This window comes from Euphorbia lathyris, chromosome 3 (genome assembly GCF_963576675.1).
Source record: "Euphorbia lathyris chromosome 3, ddEupLath1.1, whole genome shotgun sequence".
Lineage (NCBI taxonomy): Eukaryota > Viridiplantae > Streptophyta > Magnoliopsida > Malpighiales > Euphorbiaceae > Euphorbia > Euphorbia lathyris.
In genome coordinates, this window is record NC_088912.1 from 92,569,802 (window position 1) to 92,585,414 (window position 15,613).

General features: G+C 34.4%; 2 protein-coding genes across 3 annotated transcripts; both read left to right on the forward strand.

Moving 5' to 3' along the window:
• The first annotated feature begins 1,752 nt into the window (after positions 1–1,752).
• LOC136223465 (transcription termination factor MTERF8, chloroplastic-like) lies at positions 1,753–8,519 on the forward strand. 2 transcript variants are annotated; one of them, XM_066011475.1, is made up of 2 exons: positions 1,753–2,998; positions 6,551–8,519. In XM_066011475.1, the coding sequence occupies exon 1, from the start codon at positions 1,835–1,837 to the stop codon at positions 2,996–2,998; it is 1,164 nt and encodes a 387-aa protein (XP_065867547.1). In that variant the 5' UTR covers positions 1,753–1,834; the 3' UTR covers positions 6,551–8,519. The 2 variants fall into 2 exon arrangements, with proteins under 2 accessions (XP_065867547.1, XP_065867546.1); XM_066011474.1 differs by having other exon boundaries at positions 6,562–8,519.
• Positions 8,520–10,105: 1,586 nt separating this feature from the next.
• Positions 10,106–13,625, forward strand: LOC136224490 (transcription termination factor MTERF4, chloroplastic-like). Its single transcript, XM_066012842.1, has 2 exons — positions 10,106–12,137; positions 13,418–13,625. The coding sequence occupies exon 1, from the start codon at positions 10,195–10,197 to the stop codon at positions 11,338–11,340; it is 1,146 nt and encodes a 381-aa protein (XP_065868914.1). The 5' UTR covers positions 10,106–10,194; the 3' UTR covers positions 11,341–12,137; positions 13,418–13,625.
• The last annotated feature ends 1,988 nt before the right edge of the window (positions 13,626–15,613 follow it).

A 15,613-nucleotide genomic window follows, 5' to 3' on the forward strand; every position in this document is an offset into this window, starting at 1 on the left:
GCAAACCGAAACAACAAGGAGGTATGGGTTTCAAGAACTTACACTGTTTTAATATTGCATTTTTGGCAAAACAGGCATGGCGAATGCTGGTTAACCCAACCTCCTTAGTTGCAAGAATCTTCAAAGCACGTTACTTCCCTCAGTCCTCTATTCTTGATGCGGAAATTAAAACGAACCCAAGCTATATATGGAGAAACATCATGGCTGGTCTACCGTTATTAAAATCACAATGTCGTGTTCTCATTGGGGCGGGTACAGAAGTTAACATTTGGATAGACCCCTGGCTACCGGACGATACTAACCCCTTCGTGGACAGCATTGCGCCTCCTGGTCGTGAGGGTGAAACAGTAGCATCTCTCCGAGAAAGTCCGCAAGGGGATTGGGACGCCACGAAAATTCAGGAACTATTCTCTGGAAGAGACAGAAGGTTAATATCAAAGATACAGTTGAGTCGAAGGGAATTACGGGATCGGTGGTCGTAGAATTTGGAAAGGAATGGAGCCTACTCTGTCAGAAGTGCCTATCGACACATACATTTCAATCCAACTGACAATATGGGGGCTGATCTAAACGAAGACTGGGGTAAAATTTGGAAGCTTCATGTTCCGCCAAAGGTTCGACAATTAGTGTGGAGGGCAACAGATCGTTGCTTACCTACGCATTATGAATTGGCGAAGAAACGAATAGATATTGCTACTATGTGCCCGCGCTGCAATTTTGAAGTTGAAACAGTCTTTCACGCACTGATTTCATGTCTAGAAGCAAGGCAGGTTTGGTTACTGACAAATATTGGCGACCTGAGCATGAGGTTTAACGATTTTAATGGTTTCTGGCGCTATATCAAGAACACTTTCGACAATAGATCCTTAGAATTGGCGGCCACCCTGTGCTAGGCTATATGGAAAGGTCGAAACTCTGTTTGCTGGGAAAATAAGAGACAGCCGCCGGCGATAACAATTTGTAGTGCCAAGTCGTTCTTGATCAAGTGGCAATCAGCCCAGAAATCGTTGGATACAAGAGAGACGATACCTATGCGTTCAACGTGGATCGGTGCGGAGCAAGGGAGCTTAAAACTTAACGTAGACGCAACTCTATTCACGGGTTCAGGAAGGGCAGGCTTTGGCTTCATTTTGCGGGATCACATGGGCGACTTCATTGCTGCAGGAAACGGCCCATTAGGATATTGTCAAGATCCACTTCTAGCAGAAAGCATGGCCTGTCGGGAAGCGTTAAGCTGGTTGAAGAAGGAAAATGTCGTTGATGTTCATCTGGAAACGGATTCTCAACTCTTGGCTCTGGCTATTAACGGAACCACCGAGTTAGTTTCCCCTTTTGGCATCATAGTCGATGATTGTAAAGTCATGATTAAAGGGCTTAAGGTGTTATCCTTTTCATTTGTTAGGAGGTCAGCGAATTCGATAGCTCATTTGTTAGCCGGAGCTGCGGATTCTGCGTCTGACATTAGGATATGGAAACATAGCCCCCTGAGTTCATTTGTAACGCCTTAATTTCTGATATTGAATAAAGTTTTGACACCTTTGATTTTCAAAAAAAAAAAAAAAACTCCCAATGTTTTATGACTAAAATTGATCTTAGAGTTAAATTTATATCAATCCATAAGGTTAGATTTACACTTTTCCTAAAATATGAGAATGAAATTTGGTTATTATTCCTTTTACTAAACTATGTTTATGTTTCTTTTGATGTGTTTTGAAAAAAAAAAAAAAAACATAAATATCATATTATCGAATTTCCCTCGTCAATAGGAGGCTGGGTGAGCTGAGCCCTAGTTTCTGCATTCCATTCTCAGTTCTCCACTTCTGAATTCGCATAAATGGCTAATCATTTCATTAGAAATATCATATTCCCTCCTCACATTCGATTACGTTTTCTTCATTCTTCTGTTCCTCCATCTCCAACTTCTTCTTCATCGTTTACTGTTGATTTCCTCGTCAATTCATGTGGCCTTTCATTAGAATCTGCCCTTTCTGTCTCCAACAAGTTTCAGCTCAACCACAAGACTCCACAAAAGCCTCAATCTGTACTTCAGTTACTTAAATCTCATCATTTCAGCCACAGCCATGTGGCCCAATTGATCGTGAAATGGCCTCAAGTTCTCAATTGCAGAATTCACGACAATCTCAAACCCAAATTTGATTACCTCGTCAAAATGGGATTTGAAGGTGAGCTACTTCCCCATATCATTTTATCTAATCCGTCTATTGCCTGGGACTCTTTAGCTTCTTCAATCAAACCGTCTATCCAGTTCTTGAGGTCGTTTTTAGATAATGATGAGAAATTTCTTGCGGCTGTTATCCGCGCACCATGGTTATTGGGTTACAATTCGAAGATTCGATTGCAACAAAATGTTGATGTTTTAATGAAAGAGGGAGGACTGCCTGCTCATGTTGTGGAGAGGTTCCTAATTGTGCACCCAAGATCTATGTTCCTAAACCCTGACAAGTTGATTAGTGCTGTGAACTCTGTTAAAAATCTGGGCTTTGAAACTGCTGATAGAATGTTCATACAAGCTTTTAGCGTGACGGTACAAATGAGTGAGTCAACTTGGAAGAAGAAAATTGAGGTTATGAAGAGTATGGGATTTAGTGAAGAGGATATTCTAAAAGCCTTCAAGCGGCATCCACATTGTTTAGCTTTATCTGAGGAGAACATTAGGAAGAAATTGGATTTCTACTTCAATACTATGAAGTTGGAGCCTCAAACTATAATTGTAAATCCCGTCCTAGTTGGGCTTCCGATTGGAAAAAGAGTTCGTCCAAGGTATCATGTTTTCAAGGTTTTGGAGTCAAAGAAGCTGATAAAAGGTTACACAAAGTTACAGATCTTACTGATAGGTGAGAAGAATTTCCATGACAAATATATTGATCAGTTCATAGATGAAGTCCCTGGTTTGTTGGAGTTCTATCTTGGTATCAAGGAAGGCAAAAGCTCGGTGCTTGATGGAGAAGAAGTAAGCTTTCCTTTGCAATTAAAATAGGTAAATAGTTCTTTGGATATTCTTAACTTTACTAATTGTGGTTTTGGTGGGCTAATTTGTGTTTCAAATACTATTAATATTGAATTCAATGGATATTATTTTGGGAACTGATTTGAAACTCCCCTTTGCATGTTTCAAATACTATCCAAGATATTCTTTTGTTTCTAGGTGTTGATTTTTGATCTTCTAACTAAAAGAAGAACCTATTTGAGTGCAGAATGGTGGTATAAACACCTCTTATTAGAATTGCTATGTGTTCATTTTAAGTACTCTAAAAGTGTCTCTCACTTGCTCTGTTTGTTAGAAAAGGAAGACAACTCATTCTGTATCTTTCTATTTAAATGACAATTACAATGGAGTAATGGAGACTAGGGGTGACAATTTTGGGTTTTATGTTCCATATTGTTATAATTATATATGATATTAATACAAGAAAAATGATAATCGTATCCATCATATCATGTTAGTTGAATTATCCTTATAAATTTTGTTGTTGTACAAGAAATTACTATCCCTATTCAACACAAATTACCTTGTTATATGTTGCTGTTGTTTTATTGTGAATAAATGGCATGAGTTAAGGGGTTAGTTGGAGATATTAGAGAGGAAAGGAGATAATATCCTCTTATCAATGGAAGCCAACTATTCAAATTCCAGAGTAGAACAAGTTCAAGAATTTGCTTCTTTCAATAACCAGAATTAGATTTGAACACCAAATACAATGATTTTGATTATTAATTGTTTTCAATTTCACTTGAATGTCGTAGATCATGTTTATATGATTCATGCCATCAATATTCAATAGTGAATGCTTGTATTCACTCTTCTATTTAATATAGGCTGAATGCATCACAAGCTTCTAAATTTCTAGAGAAAGTGATATATTGATGATTGTGTGTTTCAATATGATTTTTTATTATATTTATGTGTTTAAGTATATTGACATATATCCACAAAATGAAATATTAGGATTTTGAGTTCAAATCCTTACCTTATTTCTTTTTCAAAGAATAATAGTAATAGTTATACAATGTATTTAAAAAAAAAAAAGTTAAGAAAATTTATATTCTTGAAACTTATGTGTTTGGTATTTTAGAAAATTGTTATGCTTTTTGTTGACATTTTTCTAAAACATTTTCATTTTGATGGTGTTTTTTCTTTAGGGTTTTGATGGTGTTTTCTAAAAGCTCTATAAAATAAAGAATAAAATTTAAATTAACATTTTTCAGTAACCATAAATATACTTTTAATATGAGAAACTGTAATATTTTATTGTTAACATTTTCAATAGTAACACTGGGTAGAGTAATTCTAGATTCAACAACAAAAACCATAAAACAAATTACCACTTATAGGAGTGGGTATTAATTATACCTTTACCAAATTAAGGTTGTGCAATGATTTTTTTTAGAATACGGTATAAAAATATTGCTAACGTTAATAGCTAAGAGCAATTTTATCCTTAACGTTTAAAATTGTGTAGTTTTATCCTTAACGTGGCAGTTAAGAGCAATTTTAACTATTGCATCTTTCTTGGAGAGAATCTTTCTTTGAGTCATCACGAGTGTAATGTGGTATGACTATTGCATCCAAGATATTCTTTTGTTGATATGTAGTTATTAGAATTGCTATGTCTTCGTTTTAGGTAGTTTAAAAGTCTCTCTTGCTTGCCCTGCTTGTTAGAAAAGGCAACTCATTCTGTATCTTTCTCTTTAAATGATTATTACAGTTTGGTATATGTACTACTCCCAAAATCTAGGATGAAGTAATGGAGTAGAGATTAGGGGGGTGACAATTTCGGTTTTCGTGTTATAATTGTGTTATGTTATATATGTATATATATTATATACTATTAAAGTAATAGTCGTGTTAACCGTGTCATGTTAGTTGAATTATCTTTGTAAATTTTGTTGTTACGTAGAACAATGTCAATAATTTGCTTCTTCCAATATAAGTATGTGTTTTGAATAACAGAATTAGATTTGAACATCAAGTACAATGATTTTCATTATTATTATTTTCAGTGTCATTTGAATGTCATAGATCTTGTTTATATTATACATGCCATCAATATTCAATAGTGAATGCTTTCATTCACTCTTTTATTCAACATAGGCTGAATACATCATAAGCCCTTGAACTTAGCTGAAAAAGCTCCTAAACTTTGGTCAGAAAAGTCAATTAGCCTCTTGAACTTTAAGGATATCTTGTTAGTCCCCTAAACTTGTTTTGGTTAACTTATTGTCCTCCAAAATTTGCTTAACTTGATAGATTAACCTCATATGATGTGGTTAGAATGATGTAGTAGTCCATTGAACTTGGTTAAACGTTTTAACGTGTCCAAACCTTTCCTTGTTCTGCTACGTGGGTTTAGGGGCCTAATGAGACATTTTAAGGAAGTTCGAGGGACTAACAAGACACTCTTAAAATTCAGGGTGCCAATTAGTTTCTGGGTCAAGTTCATGGGGGCTTCTGATATATGTATTTAGCCTTTAATATATGATCATTGGTTCTGAACTTTATTATCAATTCAACACTTCTCAAAATGCAAATTTTGAATTTTATGAAGAAAATAGGGGAAAACTTTGTGAAGAAGTACGAGTTGAAGTCATAAGGCATGAACGACCTATTCAAACTGTTAGTTTTTACTTCCTACTTATTACTATTACTAGGATCTATGAAGCACGGACTCGGGTGCGGACACGGCAAACCGTACGAGACACAGGGTGCGGCGGGACACGGAAAATTTATATAATTAATTATATATATTAGATATAAAAATATATAAAAAACTTGCTAATTATACATATATTAGATATAAAAAAAATATATTTGTACTGCTTGGCTGAAGAAGAAACCAAGTTTGAAATTAGAGGAGGGAGATGAAGACTGTTCAGTCATGGAGCAAGGGAGATGAAGACTGAATAAGGGAGATGAAGAATGGATCGCGAATTGTGAAAGGCAGGAGATGAAGAATGAACAAGGAAGAATCGTGTAAGGCAGGAGGTGAAGAATGAATCGCAAATCACGAGTCGCAGGAGATGAAGAATGATTCGCGATTCGCAGGAGATGAATGAATCAAATCGCAGGAGAAATAGAGAGAAAGAAAATCTCAAAAGAAATTGCAGAGATTCTAAGAAATCTCAAAAGAAATTGCAGATGAAGAATCGCGAAAGACATTACAGGAGAATTGTGAACCGCAGGAACCCTAAATTTTCACCTATTTTCACCTTAGCCGAGTCTCATCCATGTCCCGCCGAGTCCCATCCGTGTCACTGCCGAGTCCCATCTTCCGGCCGTGTCACCGCCGTGTCCGGCCGAGTCCGCCGAGTCCGACACGGCCACGGCGACCCTGGGGAAGAGTCCGTGCTTCATAGATTAGGATCAAAGCTAGTAAAACAAAACTTTAAGCCCAGCACACCAAACACTCCATGTACAAACATCCCTTCCTACATATAACTCATTGGGAAATTACTTTATTTAACCCATTCAAGACCATAGATATGCTACATAGTCCACAAACTTTCACAATGCCTGACAACTCTAATATAGATGATTTGCAGACGGCATACAGGTTACTCAGATACCTCAAAACATCAGCTGGACAATGAATCTTTTTCCCTACCAACAACAATCTAGAACATAAGACCTTCACTGATGCAAAATGGACTTCTTGTACTCAAACCATACGATCAATAATAGGATTCAAGAAGCCACAGTATCAAGAAGCAGAGTATAAAATCAAGGCCTGAGTCTGTGAATTACACTGCCTTTTGTACTTGCTCAGAGATTTTAAAATTCGGCATAACAAACCTACAGTGCGAAGATAAATGATATTTGATTCCTCTAGTTCCAAGCAAGAGTTTTTTGGAATCTCCGCTGCATTCAAGCTCTATACTTTGTGGAATTCATATGCCTTGTCGTGCAAGATGAGGTTGTATGCATAAGCTTATGTCAGAAAATGAGATGAGATGAGATGTTGGTTATCTTCACTATCATTGAACTCTTTTCCTTTTCTTGCTCTTCATTTCTAAAATTCCTGTTTGAAACGTGCATTAGTTCTTGAACTTGTGGATGAGTTGTTTGGAATCTTCGCTGCATTCAACCTCTGCAGAAAAGTTTTAATTGTTGTTTGATTTTAGGAAATAAGTTTTTTGTTCTTGTGTATGTTTAGAAGTAGTTACGATGAGTTTTTATAATATCCTCTTTTTTATATCGAAAAACTACAATTACTATTGCCTGACAATGTAGTAATGTATTTGTGATCTCTGGTTTCACAATATCCCCTTTTCCAATACATTGAAGATTGGCTTTTGAGGATTGTGACAGTTATGAATTCAGGAAGTTTTTGAACGGGGATTGAATTTTACCCAGTTATTTATAGAATTCATACGACCTAATTACGCATATCATAGTTTAGTTTATCTCTGAAAATAATAGGTTATTCTGGTTAAACTGAAGCTTTGTCCTTGATTTGTTTCGGTCTTTAATTTGTCTTGTGGGATTGTGGGATTCTAAAAGGTATGATTCGTAGATTTGACAAGTATCAGTTAATTGTGTTGTTTGAAGAGATGACAAAATCAATTTAGTTGTTCCTGGTAGGTAGCATTAATTTCCTATATCCAAAGTTAATTATAATGTTTCTAAGTCAATATTATTTCATGATGATGTTTGATTATAAGTGTTGAGCATCTATCTATCAAGGTAATCCTGCATTTAGCAATTTCTTATTCATCTACCGCTCAATTTCCACATTCTGCATCTAGCATTAGAATTATGAAGAATTGTGCTAGGCCTATCATGATTCCTATCATTGCCACCTCCATCAAATTGAGTCTTGTCCTCGAGACGAACGGTAGGGAATTCGGTGCGGATAACAGATTGATCTTCCCAAGTGGCATCTTCCACACTCCAGTCCTTCCATTGAACAAGCCATTGCTGAATGCTACCCCTTTGTTTGTGAGTAGTACGTGTAGCTAACACGCGTTTTAGTGTCAATGTGGAATCAATTGTTGTCTCAAAGCCTTTTGGGAGAGTAGGCTCAACCGACTGACTGCTTCACACAACCCTTTTAAGGAGGGAAACATGAAAAACAGGGTGCACTTGAGATCCTGCAGGCAGTTCGATTCAATTTGGAAAGGACCTTAAATCGAGCAGCCAGCTTGGGGTTGATCCGACAGGCAACCGACTGTTGGCAATGAGGATGCAACTCAAATTCCACCTCCCCACGATGCTTGTCTACTTCGTTTTTCATGCGTTGCTGAGCCTTACTAAGGTGTCCTTTTAATTGTTTAATGGCTTCACCTCGAGTGGACCTTTCTGAATTTGGTTCAATTATTCATGACTGCAAGCTATTTGTCATTTTATTCTCATTTTAAAATTGCTTTTATTCCTCGCCTAATGAACGGCGCTGCCTATTTGGTAGCAAGACATGCTCATTCTAATGCTAGCAATTTTGTTTCATCTGTAATGCCAAATTGGCTGACAAACATTCTTTTGGAGGATGCTAATCCTATCCCTTAATAATATCTTCGAATTGAGTAAAAAAAAATTGAATTGTTTTATGTAGTAGACAGTATCCTTTCTCACACCCAAAGATTAAATTTGTAACTTAACCTATTTTAAAAGGAAAAGAACGGAAAAAATGCATGTGATTTGTCCAATTTGCAAATAGAGGCATGTAGTTTAAAAGTTTACAAATAAAGTATGTGGTATGTTTTATTTACAAAACAAAGTATTATAATTACACAGTTAAGTTCTAATTACAATTTAAGACATTTTTATCTTAAAAAATTATTCTTACATATCAGCAAAACATAACCCCCGGAAAAAACAACTTCCTAAATCGAAACAATAAATAATATGGTGGAATTTCATTTTTTTTACTAATTTGACAGTTTATGAACTAAATTGATATTTAAGTTCATTTACATGATTGCAATTTGACGTTGATATCTGTATTTTGTCAATATATAAATGTAAGGGATAAGTACAAAAAAAATGCATGTGGTATACCGGTTTTGCGAACTGGACCTGTGGTTTTTTTTTGACAAACTCAGGTCTGTGCTACACGCCGTTAGCAAACAGAGGTAAAATTGACTAACGGTGTTAAAATTTAAAGAGAAAAGAGTTAATTTGGTCCTTATATTTATTTATTTTATAAATTAACACCCCTAATTATCTAATTATCACAAATAAACCCCAAAATTAAAAATAAATATAAAAAATACCATCTTTCCATCTCTTCTTAATTTTTAATTTTCCTTCTTCTTCTCCTTCTTCTTCTCCTTCTCCTTCTTCTTCTTCTTCTTAATTTTTTTTTGGAAATTCTCGTTCTTCAACGTCTGGACCAGACATCTTCAACGTCTGAAATTTCAAAAAAAAAATTAAAAATTGAAAAGAGATGGAAAGATGGTATTTTTTATATTTATTTTTAATTTGGGGGTTTATTTGTGATATTTATATTTATTTTATATTTATCTTTAAATTTTAACACCGTTAGTCAATTTTATCTCTGTTTGCTAACGGCGTGTAGCATAGACCTGAGTTTGTAAAAAAAAAACCACAGGTCCCAGTTCGCAAAACCGGTATACCACAGACATTTTTTTTATACTTATCCCTAAATGTAATTGAAAAAAATAAAAAAAAATACTATTATTGTCATTAATTACTTAAAAGTTTAATTTTAAATAGATAAAAAGATCAAATAATTAATATGCAAATAAGGAAAAATCACGAACATTTTTTTTTTTTTTACTTTGCCCTATTTTAAATATATTCAAATAAGATAGGGTAAATAATATATTAATCCTCTGCTTTTTGTCTAACATATTATAAGGTCTTTATCATTTACCAATATTAATTTTTTGGTCATTTTGTCTATTTCTTTTAGATTTTTAACTGTTATATTTAGCATAAAATGACATACATAACATAATAATATAGTCATTTAGTATTTTATTATGGTTGTACATATATTCGGTTAAAAATTTAAAATAAAATAGAATATATAATCAAATAATTAATATTGACAAAAATAGAAATCTTGCAGTGTGTTTATAAACAAAGCAATGGACTAATAAATTATTTAACAATAAGATATTCCCCGATCCTGAAATTGAATAGGAAGAGCTGAACCCTAGTTTCTGCTTTAGATCCTCATCCATTCTCACTTCTTAGCTTCTCAATTCGCATTAATGGCTAATCATTTCATTAGATTACGTTTTCTTCATTCTTCTGTTCCACCATTACCCACCATCACTCCAACTTCTTCACCATCGTTTACTGTTGATTTCCTCATCAATTCATGTGGCCTTTCGTTTAAATCAGCTCTATCTGTCTCCGAGAAGTTTCAGCTCAACGATAAGACTCCACAAAAGCCTCAATCTATACTTCAACTCCTCAAATCTCATCATTTCAGCGATAATCATGTCGCCCAATTGATTGTGAAATGGCCTCAAGTTCTCAATTGCAGAATTCACAACAATCTCGAACCCAAATTTGAGTACCTCGTCAAAATTGGCTTTGAAGGTGAGCTACTTCCCCAGATCATTTTGTCTAATCCGTATATTTTGGAAATGTCTCTAGTTTCCCGAATCAAACCGTCTGTTCAGTTCTTGAGGTTGTTTTTAGATAATGATGAGAAATTGCTTGTGGCTTTTAAGCGCGCACCATGGTTATTGAGTCACAATATGAAGATTCTATTGAAACCAAATGTTGATGCTTTAATGAGAGAGGGAGTTCCTGCTCATGCTATGGAGAGGTTGTTAATTTCGTACCCAAGATCTGTACTCCTAAAACCTCAAAAGATTATTGATGCTGTGAATTCTGTTAAAAATCTTGGCTTTGAAACTACTGATAGAATGTTCATACAAGCTTTTAGAGTGATGGTGCAAATGAGTGAGTCAACTTGGAAGAAAAAAATTGAGGTGATGAAGAGTATGGGATTTAGTGAGGATGATATTCTAAAAGCTTTCAAGCGATTTCCACAATGTTTATCTTGCTCTGAGGAAAATATTAGGAAGACATTGGATTTCTACTTTAATACTATGAAGTTGGACCCCCAAACTATAATTGTAAATCCCTGTCTACTTGGGTATTCAATTGAAAAAAGAGTTCGTCCAAGGTATCATGTTTTGAAGGTTTTGGAGTCAAAGAAGCTGATAAAAGGGATCAAGGACAAGGAGTTCAATCACATAAAGATAGGTGAGAATAATTTTTTGGAGAAATATATTGATCAATTCATAGATGAAGTCCCCAGTTTGTTGGAGTTTTATCTTGGTATGAAGGAAGACAAAAGCTTGGTGGTTGATTTAGAAGAAGTAAGTTTTCCTTTGCAATGAAAATAGATTAATAGTTTTATCTATGGTAATCAGAAGTATTCTTATCAATAGAAGCTACTCATCAGCAGTTGATATCATGATATCATTGCTTCTTTCAAATACAATGATTTGATATACTTTTTTCCAATTTCACTTGAGTGTCATAGATCATGAATTTCTACTTTAATACTATGGGATTTAGTGAGGAGGATATTCTAAATACTTTCAAGCGATTTCCACAATTTCAAGCAATTTCCACAATGTTTAGCTTACTCTGAGGAGAACATTAGGAAGACATTGAATTTCTACTTTAATACTATGAAGTTGGAGCCTCAAACTATAATTGTACATCCTGCTCTACATGAAGCGGGATGTACAATTATAGTTTGAGGCTCCAACTTCATAGTATTAAAGTAGAAATTCAATGTCTTCCTAATGTTCTCCTCAGAGTAAGCTTTAGCACATTGTGGAAATCGCTTGAAAGTTTTTAAAATATCCTCCTCACTAAATCTCATAGTATTAAAGTAGAAATTCATGATCTATGACACTCAAGTGAAATTGGAAAAAAGTATATCAATACCATTGTTTTTGGGAGAACTACTTGGGTATTCAATTGAAAAAAGAGTTGGTCCGAGGTGTCATGTTTTGAAGGTTTTGGAGTCAAAGAAGCTGATTAAAGGGATCAAGTTACAGATGTTAGTGATAGGTGAGAAGAATTTCCGTGACAAATATATTGATCAATACATAGATGAAGTCTCTGGTTTGTTGGAGTTTTATCTTGATATGAAGGAAGCCAAAGCCTGCTGGTAGATTCAGAAGTAAGTATTCCTTTGCAATTAAAATAGGTTAATAGTTACTTCACTAATTATGTTTTTGGTGGCTAATTTGTCTTCCAAATACTATTAGTATTGAATACAATGGATATTGTTTTGGGGACTGATTTGAAACTCTCCCTTGCATACTGATTGGATGATAAATTTCGTAAAGAGAATCTTTGTTTGGGTCATCAGGAGTGTAATGTGGTGTGACTGTTGCATCCAAGATATTCTTTTGTTGATATGTTGTTTCATTGGCAAAGTGAAGAATGGTTCTATAACAGCTCTTTCCATATTAGATATTAGAATTGCTATGTCTTCGTTTTAGTACTCTAAAGTCCCTCTTACTTGCCCTGCTTGTTAGAAGTATCTTTCTCTTTAACTGATTATTACAATTTTGGTATATGTACTAAAATCTAGGATGAAGTAATGGAGTAGAGATGAGGGGGGTGACAATTTCGGTTTTTGTGTTAAAATTGTGTTATGTTATATATATGCGCTATATGCAGGGGCGGAACCAGGGGCTCGAGCCCCGGCAGGCCGCCGGAGAATTGAGAATTTTTTTTTTTAGTAACGCTGTTTGGTACGGAGTGATGGGCAGTGAAACACTGTCACATCCATAAGATGTCGGTGGCGGAGATGCGTATGTTGAGATGGATGTGTGGTCATACGAGAAAGGATCAGGTGAGTAATGAAATAATTAGTACAAAAGTAGGGGTTACATCTGTTGAGAATAAAATGAGAGGAAACCGACTAAGGTGCGTTTGATGCGCCGGTTAGGAGGACTGAAGAGTGGCAAAGGGATGTAGTGGTGAGAGGTAGGGGAAGACCTAAGCAAACTTGGAGGAGAGTGATATGAGTTTATTGGGGATTGAGGAAAATATGGTAGTAGATAGGACAAAATGGAGGGGGAGAATTTGTGTCGTTGATCCGACTTGATTTTACGGTTTTATATGATGGTTCATGTTAGCCGGCCGCGAATCATTTCGGGACTAAGACTTTGTTGTTGTTGTTGTTGTTGTTGTTGTTAGTAACGGTGTCTGGTAATATTTTGGAGAGAATTATATTGACTCTATGTAGTATTATTTCAATGTTTAAAGATAGATGAGATGGTTACAGGTTTAATTTTCTATTAGTTCCATGTTAGTTTCTAAAAAAATGATAACATTTTTACAGTTTTAATGCGTTGGAAGCTAAAAAAATTTGCCCAACGACTTTGAAAATTTACCGTCAACTGCACAGTTAATTTCAATTTTTTTTTTACTGATATGTTTGAGCCTCAGGTCATCCGGGGTCCTGGTTCCGCCACTGGCTATATGGTTATATATGATATACTAGAAAAGTCAACCGTGTCATGTTAGTTGCATTATCTTTGTAAATTTTGTTGTTATGCAGAACAAGGTCAAGAATTTGCTTCTTCCAATATAAATATGTGTTTTGAATAACCAGAATTAGATTTAAACACCAGATACAATGATTTTTTCAATTTCATTTGAATGTCATAGATCTTGTTTATATTATACATGCCATCAATATTCAATAGTGAATCTTTTATTTAATGTCATAAGCCCTTGAACTTAGCCAAAAAAAGCTCGTAAACTTGGTGAGAAAAGTCAATTAGCCTCTTGAACTTTAAGGATATCTGGTTTAGCCTCAAACTTGTTGAACTTTAAGGATATCTGGTTTAGCCTCAAACTTGTTTAAAATGACTTATTGTCCTTCTAAATTTGCTTAACTTGATAGATTAACCTCATCTAAAGTGGTTAGAATGATGTATTAGCCCATTGAACTTAACGTTTTAACCAACCCTTTTCTTGTGGATTTACGGCCTAATGAGATATTTTAAGCGAGTTCAAGAGCCTAACAAGGCACTCTTAAAGTTCTGAACTCAAGTATCAGTTCAATACTTCTCAAAGAAGTATAGGAAACTTATCCAAATTCTCATTATGTTTTGTATTATTGGATTGCTATGACCAATACTTTGTAATTGTTAATAGTTATTGCAAATTCTGTGTCAATTTACTTCTTCATTTTAGTTCTCTGTAAATAAAATTATTAACAATGTGATATGATATAAATCATATAATAATAATGATAATAAAGGTTAAGGTGCAAAAATAACTCCAATGTTTTGGGCTAGGAGCAATTTTAACAATAACGTCTAAAATGGTGCAATTTTATCCTAATGTTGGAAGCCAAGAGCAATTTTACCCCTAACGTTAATAAATTGGGTCAATTTGAGAAATAATTCATCAAACTGTCTTTTCGGTCATGAATCTTGTTATCTACACTTTATATGTGTGTTATTTTACCAGTAACAAATCACAAACATTCGTTGGGATGTAAAAAAAATAAAAAAATAAAAAACATACTGTCTTTTTGTACGGATTAGACAAAAAAAATCAAAAAATTCACTGAATTTATAAATATTAATCTCAAATTCTATTATTAAATTATAAAAAACATGAAATCCTTTTTTAGAACGAATTGTTATGTAATTGGTACAGAATAATAAACAAAAATATCTGTATTTTATAATAGTGTCTGGAATTAATCCAATTTATCAACGTTAAGGGTAAAATTGCTTTTGATTTTCAACATTAGGGGTAAAAATGCACCATTTTAGACGTTAATGATAAAATTGCTTCTGGTCCAAAACGTTAGGGGTATTTGAAATCTAGCAATTAGGAGAATAAGATTACATGGCAAAACAATAAATAAGTAATGACATAAACATTAATTAAAGGATGGAAGAATTCTGCCAGCTCTTGTCTTCTGTCCACCTTGATGAGTAAGTTCTCCCCACATGGTGTGCGGCTATGTGACATATTATGTGGCATTGAAATCTCTTATAGTCCAGCCATCCTTATTGATTTTATATAAAGTACGGATAATCCTATTAGGACATGGTAGTATCGGGTAACTACGGGTATAATACATGTTGCCATCCCAACAGAATTGATCAAGTGAAATAATGGTTCGATGAACACATTAAAAAAGTAATACACATGTTAACTACGTTCACGACCAATAATCTAGCTTAGAAGAGACTAATTTGGAAGGCGAAGAATTACATTGTGAAGTTAATGATTTATTTGAAAGAGTGCTTTCAAGAAGTGGGAATATGAATAAAAGCATAATCGTAGATGAGAATTAAGTTTGAGTATTTATATTTGTGAATTTCACATCAAATATTATACTCTCGTAAGATATAAGAATCGTAAAAAAAACCACATTAAGAATATTTAGATGCATATGGAAAGAATTTTGCTTTAACGAGTATAAAAAAGGAATTGGCATAAGGTAGCAAATGGGGCGGGTAAATAGCGACTGCTTTCTCTTGTCCTCGTTTACATGGAGAATTTTCATCCTTATCTCCATTTCTATTTATAAAATAGGGTGGCAAATTATACCAATCATCATTGAACTTTATTCATTTTAGCATTATGGCGATTGACCTTCAATTTTTTAATGGTATG

Excerpts from the sequence above, each read along its gene's own strand:
- LOC136223465 (XM_066011475.1), top strand. The coding sequence starts at position 1,835 with ATGGCTAATCATTTCATTAGAAATATCATATTCCCTCCTCACATTCGA.
- LOC136224490 (XM_066012842.1), top strand. The coding sequence starts at position 10,195 with ATGGCTAATCATTTCATTAGATTACGTTTTCTTCATTCTTCTGTTCCA.